The sequence below is a fragment of the Vicia villosa genome, linkage group LG5 (assembly GCF_029867415.1).
Source record: "Vicia villosa cultivar HV-30 ecotype Madison, WI linkage group LG5, Vvil1.0, whole genome shotgun sequence".
NCBI classification, from domain to species: domain Eukaryota; kingdom Viridiplantae; phylum Streptophyta; class Magnoliopsida; order Fabales; family Fabaceae; genus Vicia; species Vicia villosa.
Window position 1 is genome coordinate 142,778,653 of NC_081184.1, and position 11,824 is coordinate 142,790,476.

The 11,824-nt window shown below is 33.6% G+C and overlaps 2 protein-coding genes across 2 annotated transcripts; one reads left to right on the forward strand and one right to left on the reverse strand.

Annotated features, from left to right (window-relative positions):
• The first annotated feature begins 1,931 nt into the window (after nt 1–1,931).
• On the forward strand, nt 1,932–4,240 carry LOC131602867 (ABC transporter G family member 5-like). Its single transcript, XM_058875087.1, has one exon. It carries the CDS (start codon nt 2,061–2,063, stop codon nt 4,008–4,010), a length of 1,950 nt encoding a protein of 649 aa, XP_058731070.1. The 5' UTR covers nt 1,932–2,060; the 3' UTR covers nt 4,011–4,240.
• Nucleotides 4,241–4,349: 109 nt separating this feature from the next.
• LOC131602868 (uncharacterized) lies at nt 4,350–8,272 on the reverse strand. Its single transcript, XM_058875088.1, has 8 exons — nt 8,150–8,272; nt 7,788–8,035; nt 7,514–7,625; nt 6,623–6,784; nt 6,347–6,393; nt 6,070–6,172; nt 5,252–5,318; nt 4,350–5,160 (listed from the first exon to the last, which is right to left on the reverse strand). The coding sequence occupies exons 2-8, from the start codon at nt 7,977–7,979 to the stop codon at nt 5,112–5,114; spliced, it is 732 nt and encodes a 243-aa protein (XP_058731071.1). The 5' UTR covers nt 7,980–8,035; nt 8,150–8,272; the 3' UTR covers nt 4,350–5,111.
• Nucleotides 8,273–11,824: the final 3,552 nt, after the last annotated feature.

Here is an 11,824-nt window from a genome sequence, read left to right on the forward strand (position 1 = left end):
AAAAAATTTCTAACAAAAAAATATTTTTTTATATTAAATTTTTTGCTTAAAAAAACACCAAATGAATTTACTTTTATGTAAGGACATCCGACTGCAAAAACGCGAAAACGCGAGTTCGAATCCACATCATTTTACTTGCCCACTTTTAAGAAATGAAATTTTAGTCCCCGGACTAAGAGATAAACAAACAACAAATGAATTCACTGCTGAGATGTTTCGCCCTATTGATTATTCATATAGTGAAATGTTTCACTAAGAAGAAAAAAAAGGACATAATGCATCTAGAAACATTTGCTTGCACTCTTGATTTAAATCGGATCATGTGAATAAGGGAAATCGTAGTAGATTAATCGTATTGAGAATCACATCCTACATAGGAAAAGCATGACACATTTTTCTCACTAAAAGACAAGAGAAAAGGCCAAAGCATTTTCCCATCATTGGAAGAGAAAGGAAAGCGAAAAGGAGAAATCATAAAAAGATATTACTAAAGACAGGAAGATTCATTTGGACCATCAATGCACAACTAAACAAACTTCCTTAATGAATAAAAAACAAAACTCAAATACAATACTATTAAGTAATTTAGAATGGATGAGACATTTATTGTGAAGACTTTTTTTTCTTTGGAGGTGTTGAATAATTGAATTGTGAAAGATGAAAGAGTTCACGGGCTAGCTTAGTGTGTTTTTTTCTTCAATCACTTTTATCTATCAAACTAGATTTTGTTTGTTATCAATTTTAGTAATACTATACTATATGTGATAATAAGTTGTTGGCAAATGGAAAATGAGAACTTTGGGGTCTATAATATTCACCACAGAAATAACTCACGGGTTCTTTTAACTTTTTGTGTGGATTTTTCATCCTTATCACCATTATTATCTTATTAATTGGCTAATTTTATTACTATGTTTTGTTCGAATTTATTCGGTGAATCGGGTTAGTTTATAGAATTTGAATTCAGGATCTCTAGTTATTACTCCTGTGTGTATCTCCGTGATGAAATATGATAGACATTTGTATTTGTGCGCGCGATCATACTAGTATTATTGTGAAAATGATTTTATCAAGAAGTCCAAAATAAAAACATGTGTCTGGCAGAAGATGTGATTGCATGTAGTTGATCCTTGAACTTGAAGACAAAGATGATACTTGATGAACTTATCAAATTTCATAGTTTAACAGGGTTTTGATTCCCCTCTAGAGAAACCAAGGGACCACCACCACTTCACAAGTTCCCAAATCCTTCTCACTCTCCATACTTGTGACTCTAAGAAGAATTGGAGTACATGATTTAGCTTTTCCTAGTTTTCTAATCTCTACATTCAATACAATGGAGTAATCATTTTTCATGCAGTAAACCAAAAATCTGTACTTGGTAAAATATTTAACAAAAAATTGTACTTGAACTTGAACATGCCGACATGGGATGAAATTGATTAGAGAAATGTTATTCTTACATTGTTAATTGACACCTACACCGTATAAATATACGGTTTTGTTTTTTCATCATGTTTCTTAATTAATTTTTCCTTTTTCTTGTTACAAACAAATACACATGCTTAATGTATTTTGGGTGGTGTAGGATACGATGTCAGTTTTTAAGTGTATGAATAGCAACTCTGAATTGATTATAAAAAAAAATTCAGAGACACCTAGACATAGGTGAAGAATAGTGCTATGAGTGAATCCTAACTTCACATCAGTATCTAATGTTACTATTCTCTCATGACACCAAAACCATTTACAGTGCTGATTTAGTATCCTTAAACTGTTCTGATTAATGTAAAATACTCCAATAAACAACAAAAAATTATCACTCATAGTATTGACTATCCTTTATTTATTTTTGTTAGTATGTAATAGTTATTATTGATAGTAATTAGTAAATTTACACAAGCATCCTTGTGTTGTGTCAAAATATATAAAATTGGTAGAGAAACAGCAAGAAATGCACGTGAACTTTTATATACAAACTTCGAGGACCTCAGTGTCATTGCAAACCAAACCAACCATTGTAGAGAGAAAGAAGAAACAAAAAACAACCTGTGAAACAAATGAAGGTGCAAGGTTGTGAGGTTGAAGCCATTGGCATAAACTACAAGATCCACACAAACAAAACAGAACATCCTTTTAAAATCTTCAGCAAATCACCACAGCTAGATAATACTAATGGCCAAGAAACAGAAGATGAGGAAGAAGGAACAAGAGGTGAAAAAAGTTGCAGTGGAGTGAGGCGTGTACTCAAGAATGTGAGTTTTCATGCAAAACCATGGGAGATTCTGGCAATTGTTGGACCAAGTGGAGCTGGGAAGTCATCACTACTTGAGATCTTAGCAGGTAAACACACTCCACAAAAAGGGTCAGTGTTGTTGAACCAGAAACCTGTTGAAAAATCTCAGTTCAGAAAGCTATCAGGTTATGTTACTCAAAAGGATACCTTGTTTCCCTTACTTACGGTTGAAGAAACCATGATGTTCAGTGCAAGGCTAAGGCTGAAACTTCCTCAACAACAATTATGTTCAAGGGTCAAGTTACTGATTCAAGAGCTTGGACTTGATCATGTTGCTGGGACTAGAATTGGCGACGATCGAGTTCGAGGTATATCAGGCGGGGAAAGGCGCAGAGTTTCTATTGGTGTAGAAATCGTGCATGATCCAAAAGTTTTGATTCTTGATGAACCAACTTCTGGGCTTGATAGTACTTCAGCTTTGCAAATTATTGATATGCTTAAGGTTATGGCTGAAACTAGGGGAAGAACTATAATACTAAGTATTCACCAACCTGGTTTCAGAATTGTGAAGCTGTTCAATTCATTGTTGTTGTTGGCTAATGGTTCTGTGCTACATCATGGAAGTGCTGATTTACTGAGTTTGAATTTGAGATTAATGGGTCTAGAGCTTCCTCTTCATGTTAATGTAGTTGAATTTGCTATTGATTCCATTGATATAATTCAGCAGCAACAACAATGTCAGGTGGAAACCGAAACACCGAGGCTATTGCAAGGGACAATGCAACAGAAGAAAGGTGCTGATAATGAACAACAACCAGGTGAGAGTAAAATTGGTAAGTTCACTTTGCAGCAGCTATTTCAACAATCTAAAGTAATTGATGAAGATACCATCAATAATAAAGGAACTGGAGTGGATTTCACTTATGATTTTGCGAATTCTAGATTGAGAGAAACTATGATTCTAACTCATAGATTCTCCAAAAACATATTTCGTACAAGAGAGCTATTTGCATGTAGGACGATTCAGATGCTAATTTCAGGACTAGTTTTAGGATCAATCTTTTGTAACCTCAAAGATGATCTAAAAGGAACAGAAGAAAAGGTTGGTCTATTTGCTTTCATATTAACCTTTCTGTTATCAAGCAGCATAGAAGCTCTACCAATTTTTCTACAAGAAAGGGAAATTCTCATGAAAGAAACATCTTGCGGAAGCTACCGCGTGTCGTCTTATGCTATTGCAAATGGACTAGTTTACTTGCCATTTCTTCTAATCCTAGCCATTTTGTTCACAGTTCCTTTATACTGGCTTGTTGGTCTCAACACAAACTTCACTGCTTTTCTGCACTTTCTGTTACTGATATGGCTTATTCTTTATACAGCTAATTCAGTTGTGGTGTGTTTCAGTGCTCTTGTGCCTAATTTCATTGTTGGAAATTCAGTGATTAATGGTGTTATAGGTTCTTTCTTTTTGTTCTCTGGTTACTTCATATCAAACCATGAGATTCCTAATTACTGGATTTTCATGCATTATATATCACTTTTTAAGTATCCCTTTGAAGGGTTTCTGATCAATGAGTTCTCCAATTCAAAAAAGTGTTTGGAGTACATGTTTGGTACATGTGTGATGAAGGGAGAGGATGTGCTTAAAGAAGAAGGGTATGGAGGGGAAGGTAGCAGATGGAAGAATGTTGGTGTCACTGTTGGCTTCATCATGGTTTACAGATTCATTTCTTATGTTATTCTGAGATACAAATGCTCAGAGAGAAGGGTCTAGAGGCTATGGTGAGTTTGTGAATTGTTGTTACTCCTTCTCTCTCTTTCTCATTTTCTCTCTCTATGGAGTTCACATGTCTTGGATTTTACCTATGATAGCAACCAAAGAAGATAATATCAACCAAAAAAAGTGTAAAGAATTGTAGATTCTGCCAGTGTCAACAAATTGTACTAACATGATATTATTGTGTTGGATTTTTGTTTTTATATGATTTCTTTAATTCACATTATTATCTTTCTCTTCTAAATCAAGATTCCTTCATCTCAGCCCTCCTAATTTTCTTTTTCACTTCAGGCTAGTTGGCAATTCACCAGCTTTGTTCTCAAAAAAGAACAGTTAAAATGTGATTTTGCCATTATACTGAAAATGTGACTACATGTAACATGGTATAGAAAAGTAATTTATTTTTTAGGGGTTTTATTTAAAATAGGAATTAGTTTTTGTAGTGGTTTATAGTTAGAATAAGTATTTTATTTTAAGTGATAACTTCTCAAGATAACCAGAAATATTTTTTTAATTCTGATTTTTTTTAAAAGTTAGGGTGGAGTACTGCTTATTACAAATTTCTACCTTCTCCCATATTTTAAGAAACAAGATTTATCATATACTCAAACTGAACAAACAAAGCATTAATTTTTAATTGAAAAATATTTGTGTCAATAGCTTCAACTAAAACGAGCTCATCATCATAATGTAAGATTAGTTTAGATTTACCAAAGGAGTTTGAGTCAGGCAGACGGGACCAATCTTTCCAAATGCAACGAACAATGATTTGAATCTTCGTTTGAATCTTCGTTTGAAGAGGTGTGTATATTTAGTGTCCAACGACTCCATAAACAAAATTGTCTTCAGTAGTTGGAGAATTTAGGATTACCCAAAACCAAAACAGGCAGAGAGGGGAACAAACATCAAATGAGCAATTTTCATTTGCATAATTGACAAGAGAATGAAAAAGTGAAATTTATGTGACCGGACTAACTAGTAATATGTCATTTCCATTCTATACAATAAATAGTACAAGGTAATAGATTGAAAAGGAAATAAACATAGAGTCTTGACAAACTTTCAACTTCCTATAGAACAGCAGGTTTAAATTAAGGACTAAGACTCAGGATCACTATCGCGCAAGACAGCCCCTCTTACTTTGGCCCTGCAAAGAAAAAAGTGAGAGTGAGTATACTATCATAATAGCCGCAATGTGTTACCAGAATTATGATTTGCAAGATAGTAAGAACACTTGCCTACGATATGCTGGCATTGCACGATTCTTAACTTTTGCAGCACCTGTATCCCGAGCTGTTTGCTTACCTGCAAGTCAACAGAAACATGAAAAAATATAAATTCATTAACCCTTGAAAATATAAAGTGGTGAAGCAAAATGTTTAACACATATTAGAGAGTTCTGCTTAACGAACAACACTAAAATATAAGCAGAAGCTCCAATAAAACAGAAGCAGAAGCTCGGATATTATTTTTCATGTTACAATATATTCAAAATGGTGCTAGAAGTAGCATTTCTTCTTTTTTTCCGGTTAACCTTTGGTTAGTGTTTTCTTCACACACAATAGATAGACCTAATGTAGTCATCATTTTCTTAAACGCAGAAATAGATGCAGATCTAGAAAATGGTGGACAAATTCGATAGTTTAAATATGTTAATTACGGAATGGTTGGTTGTAAAGAGGAAGTGAAGAGAGAACTAAGTAGGGAGAGTGTGATAAGAGATATGTGAGAAATAAAGAAAATTTGAGGCATTGTTTGATATAGGAGAAAAAGAAAAGAAATAGTGAAGCGGGAAATGTTGATTATTTTCTAAAGTACAAGAATGCCCCTTAACATAGCACTAAATTAAAAGCAAACAAGGGGCACAAATGAAAAATTAGTAACCAAATAGCATTTCTTCTCTATTTCTTCCCTATTTTGAAGAGATTGTAAAATATGGTATCTCTTTCACACACTCTTGGTTTTGTGAACAAAATTCATAATATAGATTTACCACATATACCACAGAATATCAGTAAAATCTTAAACCCTCTGAATGACATAATACATAACACACCTGGAGAGTTTTGCGCCCCATTATTATAAACACCTGCTTTCTCTGAGTCGCTAATTTTTTGAAACTTTTGTCGTCGATCCAGTTGTGTGGTTTCATTTCTTTCCTGGTAGAGCGAAAAAGAGTGCTCATAATAAGATAATGGTGGGAGTAACTCAAAAGAAGTAAAATAGCATATAAACTCCCAGGAATCCCTACCAAAAAATTATGATTTGAGAAATCAACCAAATAAAAATAAATACCCCAAGCATAATAGTTCAACTCAATTTGGATATTGTACCTTCTCAGCCGCCATCATGTTTGTCAACTGGACAGAGCGTTCTTGTACTGGTGGCACAAAAAGATGCAACAGTTAAAACCGGCATAGGGCCATTTAGATCCAATTGAAGTTATATATTAGTTGCACACGTCTGTGGAAGGCTCATCTAAAGATAGAGCCTAGTAATTCAACTTAATAAAATTTCACTTTTTGAACATAGTTAGAAAGAACCAAACAGAAATCAAGACATTTCGTAAGATTTAAAAGATTGACATAATATAAGGAGGAGGATCTAACCATCTACAAGAGAACATTTTATACTTTTGAATGCCTTAAAGAGGCCCAAGGATAAATTTGATACAGCTTCACTAGCACTGGAGTCCACAAGTTTGGTGAGAGGAATGGTAATAAGAGGCATTCCTTTTGATTTTTGAGCAATTAATTTAGCAGAACTAACGCCTGAAATAAGTAACACAAAATAAATGGGAGTGAACAATCAGTACGCTTCCCTAAAATGATTCCTCAAAACAAATAGTATGGCAAGCATCACAAAATTTATAAATTGCAATATATCAAAGAGGCCCGTCCACATAAGATATTTGTACCAAAATAAGTTGATGAGGACATTATAATATCTTTAACCCAACACTATAGATTCAATAAGCAATTAGCAAGAGTCTATTTGGATTGACTTATTTGAGCTTATCTACTAACATATAAACACTTGTGAGACAACTTGATAGAATTTATAGTAACAACTTGTGACACGTCCATAAGCTCTCAAGGACAGCCTATGAAAACAACTTGACTTTATTTTATCTTTTGCTATAGAAATAGCTTGTACATAAACACTTATACGATAACTGTTTTTGCTATAAGCGTTAGTTAAGCTGTTCGTTGAAACTGGTCTCAAATTAATGTCATCAAAACCATCTCCATAAGAGCCACAAAGATGCAACTGTCATATAGACAACTCAACGAGTACAGCCAACTCCATGCATTCCACAAGAGGTTATACAGCAAATTTTAATTAATTCAAATTTCAACTCATAGTATTCATCAATTCATAATTCCTATTCAAACTTCTCCGAAGAAAGTCAATTCATTCACACTTACAAAACATCATTTTGACTTAAAAAATTTCATCAGATAGAAGCAAAAAGCAGAAGTGATAAGAGTATTGTTTACCATCAGAATTTGAATCTGCCTCAAGAACCAGCTTGAGATCTTCTGACTTGAGAGAAGTTACAAAATAATCAATAAACTCTGACCAAGAGCCCCCGATTCCAATAATATCCCTCTGCAAAAAGGTCAAAAGGTGACTACTACTACGAATAAAAATGAGATCTTTCACAAATTATAGTTAAAATCAATTATACAAAATGCATTGAATTTGAATAAAAATAAAGTTTTGGCACAGTATAACCAAATAGATGAAGAAATGGTGATAGAATATACTCACAATGTCCTCAAGCAATGAAACAGAAAGATGAGCTTCCCAAGTATGAGAGTGGAAATCAGTGACATGAATTACTAAGTGGGAAGAATCAGGAGCATAAGCATGGAACAAAAAAGGACGCAAAGGGGAAGAAGTGTGAGGTTTCAACTCCAGTTTGGGTTCGGCAAAGATTGGTTCAAAGTGTTGAAACGGCATTGCCAGATAAATTGATGCAGTGAAGATTCATTAGCTGGCTACTAGAGATTGTTCCACTGTAACAGAAACAAGAAAAAAGCTTCATGTTGAAGTTGGTAACATATGAAATGAATCGAAAAATAAAAATCTAGGGTTTTGATTCTCGTAATAATAAGTTATAATTGGCTTACCGATGTTAATAGTTTAGTGTTAAGGTGAGAAAACACAAATTGGGGAAGGTAATGATGTACAGTACGATTCGAGGAGGGAAGAAGCCGGAAGATGAGTAGACCTTACTTATATATACTTTTAAAAGTTTTAAAAGTTGTTAAAAAAAATTACGATTTACAAGAATATTATTATCCTAATTCCATAAACAAATATTTTTTACTTTATTTCTGAATCTATTCAATGAAATTAAGAAGTATTTTTCAATATAGTTACTTTTTCCAAATTTTAATAATACACTCTTAAGGCCATACATACGTAAAAAAAGAACGGAGCAAAATAGAGCGGAGCGGGATGAAACGGAGCGGTACGGAGTTGAATGAAATAAAGATGTCGTTCTGCTCAAATCGAAGGGTACAAAAATGATGAAAAGTGATGGAATAGAATAAAGTGGAATGCATTTCATATGATACCACATAATTTCATCATTTTTTAATCAATCTAAACAATGAAACATAACTATATTCCATTTCCTTCTGTTTCATTTCATCATATTGTATCAATCCAAACAAAAAATTTATCAGTCTTTCTAAAATTACCATTAAGATTTCTAAACTCTTTTTCATATTTTAGGCTCTAAAGTTCTGAAGATTTTTAAAATAAAAAAGGATAGAGATACATAGTTATAACTGTTGAAATCTAATATATCCATAACACGTCTAAAACATAACTCATTAACGAACGGATCTCTGAAACAAAATAATGAGTCTAATACACATGAAAGACAACCGGACTTGAGCTCTGTCGGACCCGAACCCATTGACGCGCTGCTACCAGCGACCACCTTGATGGTGTGGCTCCGCCATCATCCTCTCTTGGGGTTATGTCGTCTTTGTCGACTTCCAAACTAATTTTTAGTTTATGCAATCTCGAAACGTGTTTGATTTCTCTTCATCGCGAAAGGTTTTGAGGCATACTTCAACAATCTTCACTATGACTTCAAACTGTGAGGATGTTAATTTACTCATCAACCATCTTGCTGTTATCGACTAATTCAACATCTATTGAATAATTTATATCAAGTTCAACCCTTGCTTGAACCTTGATTTTGCCACTTGCATCCATTTGCTTTCAATTACCATTTTCTGCTTTAGAAGTCTAACAAACCCACAAGTATGATTCTTCAACCATCTTTGACTCCACTTGTTTTTTAATGCCTCCTTAAACCTCTCTATTTTTTAGTTTTACAACTCTTCAGCCACATTCAAAGCATAACACTCAAGGTCAGCTTGTTCTTCTCTTTTAGATGGTACATATACCTCATTAGTTTATCAATAGTCAAATGATAACCAGAGGTCTCTATAATATTTTCTCTCTATTACTAGTATCTATAGTAGGAACCTTCGCCTCAAAATGAGTCTTCTCCACCATAGTTTCTAAAAGCTACATCCTCATGTCTTTACTCATCTTCTCCTCGCGGGAATCGCTAAACGTAATACATCTATGATTGATTAACTTCATTCTTTCAAGCTCCATTTCTAACAGCTCATAACATTTTCTACCTCTTGAATATTCGTTGAAGACACTATCCAAAACTCTACCATCAAGATGAATTGGCTTGATTTGATCAATAAACAAAGATTTAACAACCTTCAAAACATAACAAGTTTTAATAGTCTTCCTACTCCAAACATCCATAGGTATTTCAAACACTGCTCCTATTAATGAATATGTGTCGCTTAGGCAAGTTGCTTTGTCATCAGCCTTACCCTAGAAAATGCATGACAACTCAATGGTAAAATGCATTTTTATCCATTGCCTTATGCAAAAACTCATTAAAGTTATTTGAAACAACCTTTAGGCATCCACCATGCCTTGACCTCAAATCACATAGCTTGTTCTTTTCATAAAAGTCTTCATTAGCTGATGATGAATGAACAACAATATTGGAACCTTATAAAATATATAAGCCACATATTTTAGAGCCTTTAACTATTATCATTTCACCATGTGAAATCTTCGATGCCACATGTTCAACTCTAATGTAATAGCCTAGATCATCAAACATACTAATGGGTAAAAATATTTTTCGAGAGCTCTGGAACATATTTCATGTTGTAAAGAAGAAACTCATAACCATCGAACATTTTAAGTCTAATTATACCAATAACATGAACTTTGCAAGTCTTATTGTTACCAAGGTGAACTACTCTGTCTCCCTACAACTTCAAAGTCTCAAAGTATTATTTTCTTTGAGACATGTGACAAGAGTAACATGAGCCCATTACCCAACCATTTTTAGTCTCCAAACTTGACACCATTGATGCACCAATGCTCGCATAACTATCCTCATCAAAGGCAACATCAATCAGAACAAAATATTTATTTTCCTCCCTTTCAGAACAATCCCTCTCGAAGTGGTGGGTTTCTGACAAATAAAGCATTCTAACCTTGACTTGTCAAGCCTCTTTAACTTGGACATCTTTATATGTTCTTGTCCTCCTCTTAAGACACGAGCCTCCATCATTATTATCAATTTTCAAATCTCTCACATTTGAAAATTATTTGGATCTCACAGTCGTATAGAATTTATCCAAAGTAATAGTACTTTAATTAACATAAAGAATGACATCTTTGAAGTGTTAAAAGTATATGGGTAATATGTTCAACAAAGTATAGCATTATCCACATCTTTAATTTTCACTTCAACATTCTCTATATTATCAATGATCTTGTGAAATTTTGCCAAGTGTTTCACTATTGAAACGTTAAATATCATTCTAAATGAGTAGAGTTGTCATTTCAGACACAACGTATGAGCAAAAGACTTGGTCATATACAATTATTCAAGTTTTGGCCTCATCGAAGTCGATGTCTTCTCCTTGGAAACTTCCCTCAGAACTTTATCCCCAAAGCACAATATAATGGTACTTATGACCTTGTCCACCATCTCGGTATTCTCAGCTTATGTTAGATATGTTGGCGTCGATGTCCCACCCTTTAATGCTTCGATACACTTTTCTTGAGTTAAAATGGTCTGTATCTTCACTTTTCACAACCCAAAAAATTTGTCTCCAGAAAACTTCTCAATCTGCCATTTAGAATCCATGGTACTCACTTGAAAACAAAATCTCTTTGCCCCTCAGTGGGTGCAACTTGCTGTGAAATTGAAAGGCTCAATCACATCAAGAAATTTGATGTGTGGAGACAAATAATAATGGCAACAAAAATAAATGATCTTCAGCAAAAATACCTCTCTATGCAATAAGTCAAGAACTTAACTTGACAAAAGAAAATAAAAGACAAGAAACACAATAACCTGTTTATCTAATTCAATCAAGATAAAATATCCTCTTGAGTATAATATTGTATTAGTACAACACAAATGCAACAAGATTCTCACAATTATTTTTCAACCTCTCGGTACTAAGGCAACTTTGATGAAAGAATAGAAAAAGTAGGCGTAGGGAGTAGAAAGTGAGAAAAAAAGATTTCAAATTCTAATTTTTGTGTAAATTGAAATGATGATAAACCTCATTATTATGGGAAAATATTTTGCTCAAAAAGGAAATTATACATGGGATTTTTATGTTCTAATTGAATAACCCTAACTAGTAATTGATTAGACAAGTCAAATATGGAAAGTTTTTTAATTCCACCGTCATTAATCGATTAAAGGCTTATCTAATCAATTAGAG

Excerpts from the sequence above, each read along its gene's own strand:
- LOC131602867 (XM_058875087.1), top strand. The coding sequence starts at position 2,061 with ATGAAGGTGCAAGGTTGTGAGGTTGAAGCCATTGGCATAAACTACAAG.
- LOC131602868 (XM_058875088.1), bottom strand. The coding sequence starts at position 7,979 with ATGCCGTTTCAACACTTTGAACCAATCTTTGCCGAACCCAAACTGGAG. Across the intron at positions 6,394-6,622 it reads AAAATGTTCTCTTGTAGATG|TACAAGAACGCTCTGTCCAG; the intron begins GTTAGATCCTCC and ends TTGTGCCACCAG. Across the intron at positions 5,319-6,069 it reads TGGGGCGCAAAACTCTCCAG|GTAAGCAAACAGCTCGGGAT; the intron begins GTGTGTTATGTA and ends GTTGACTTGCAG.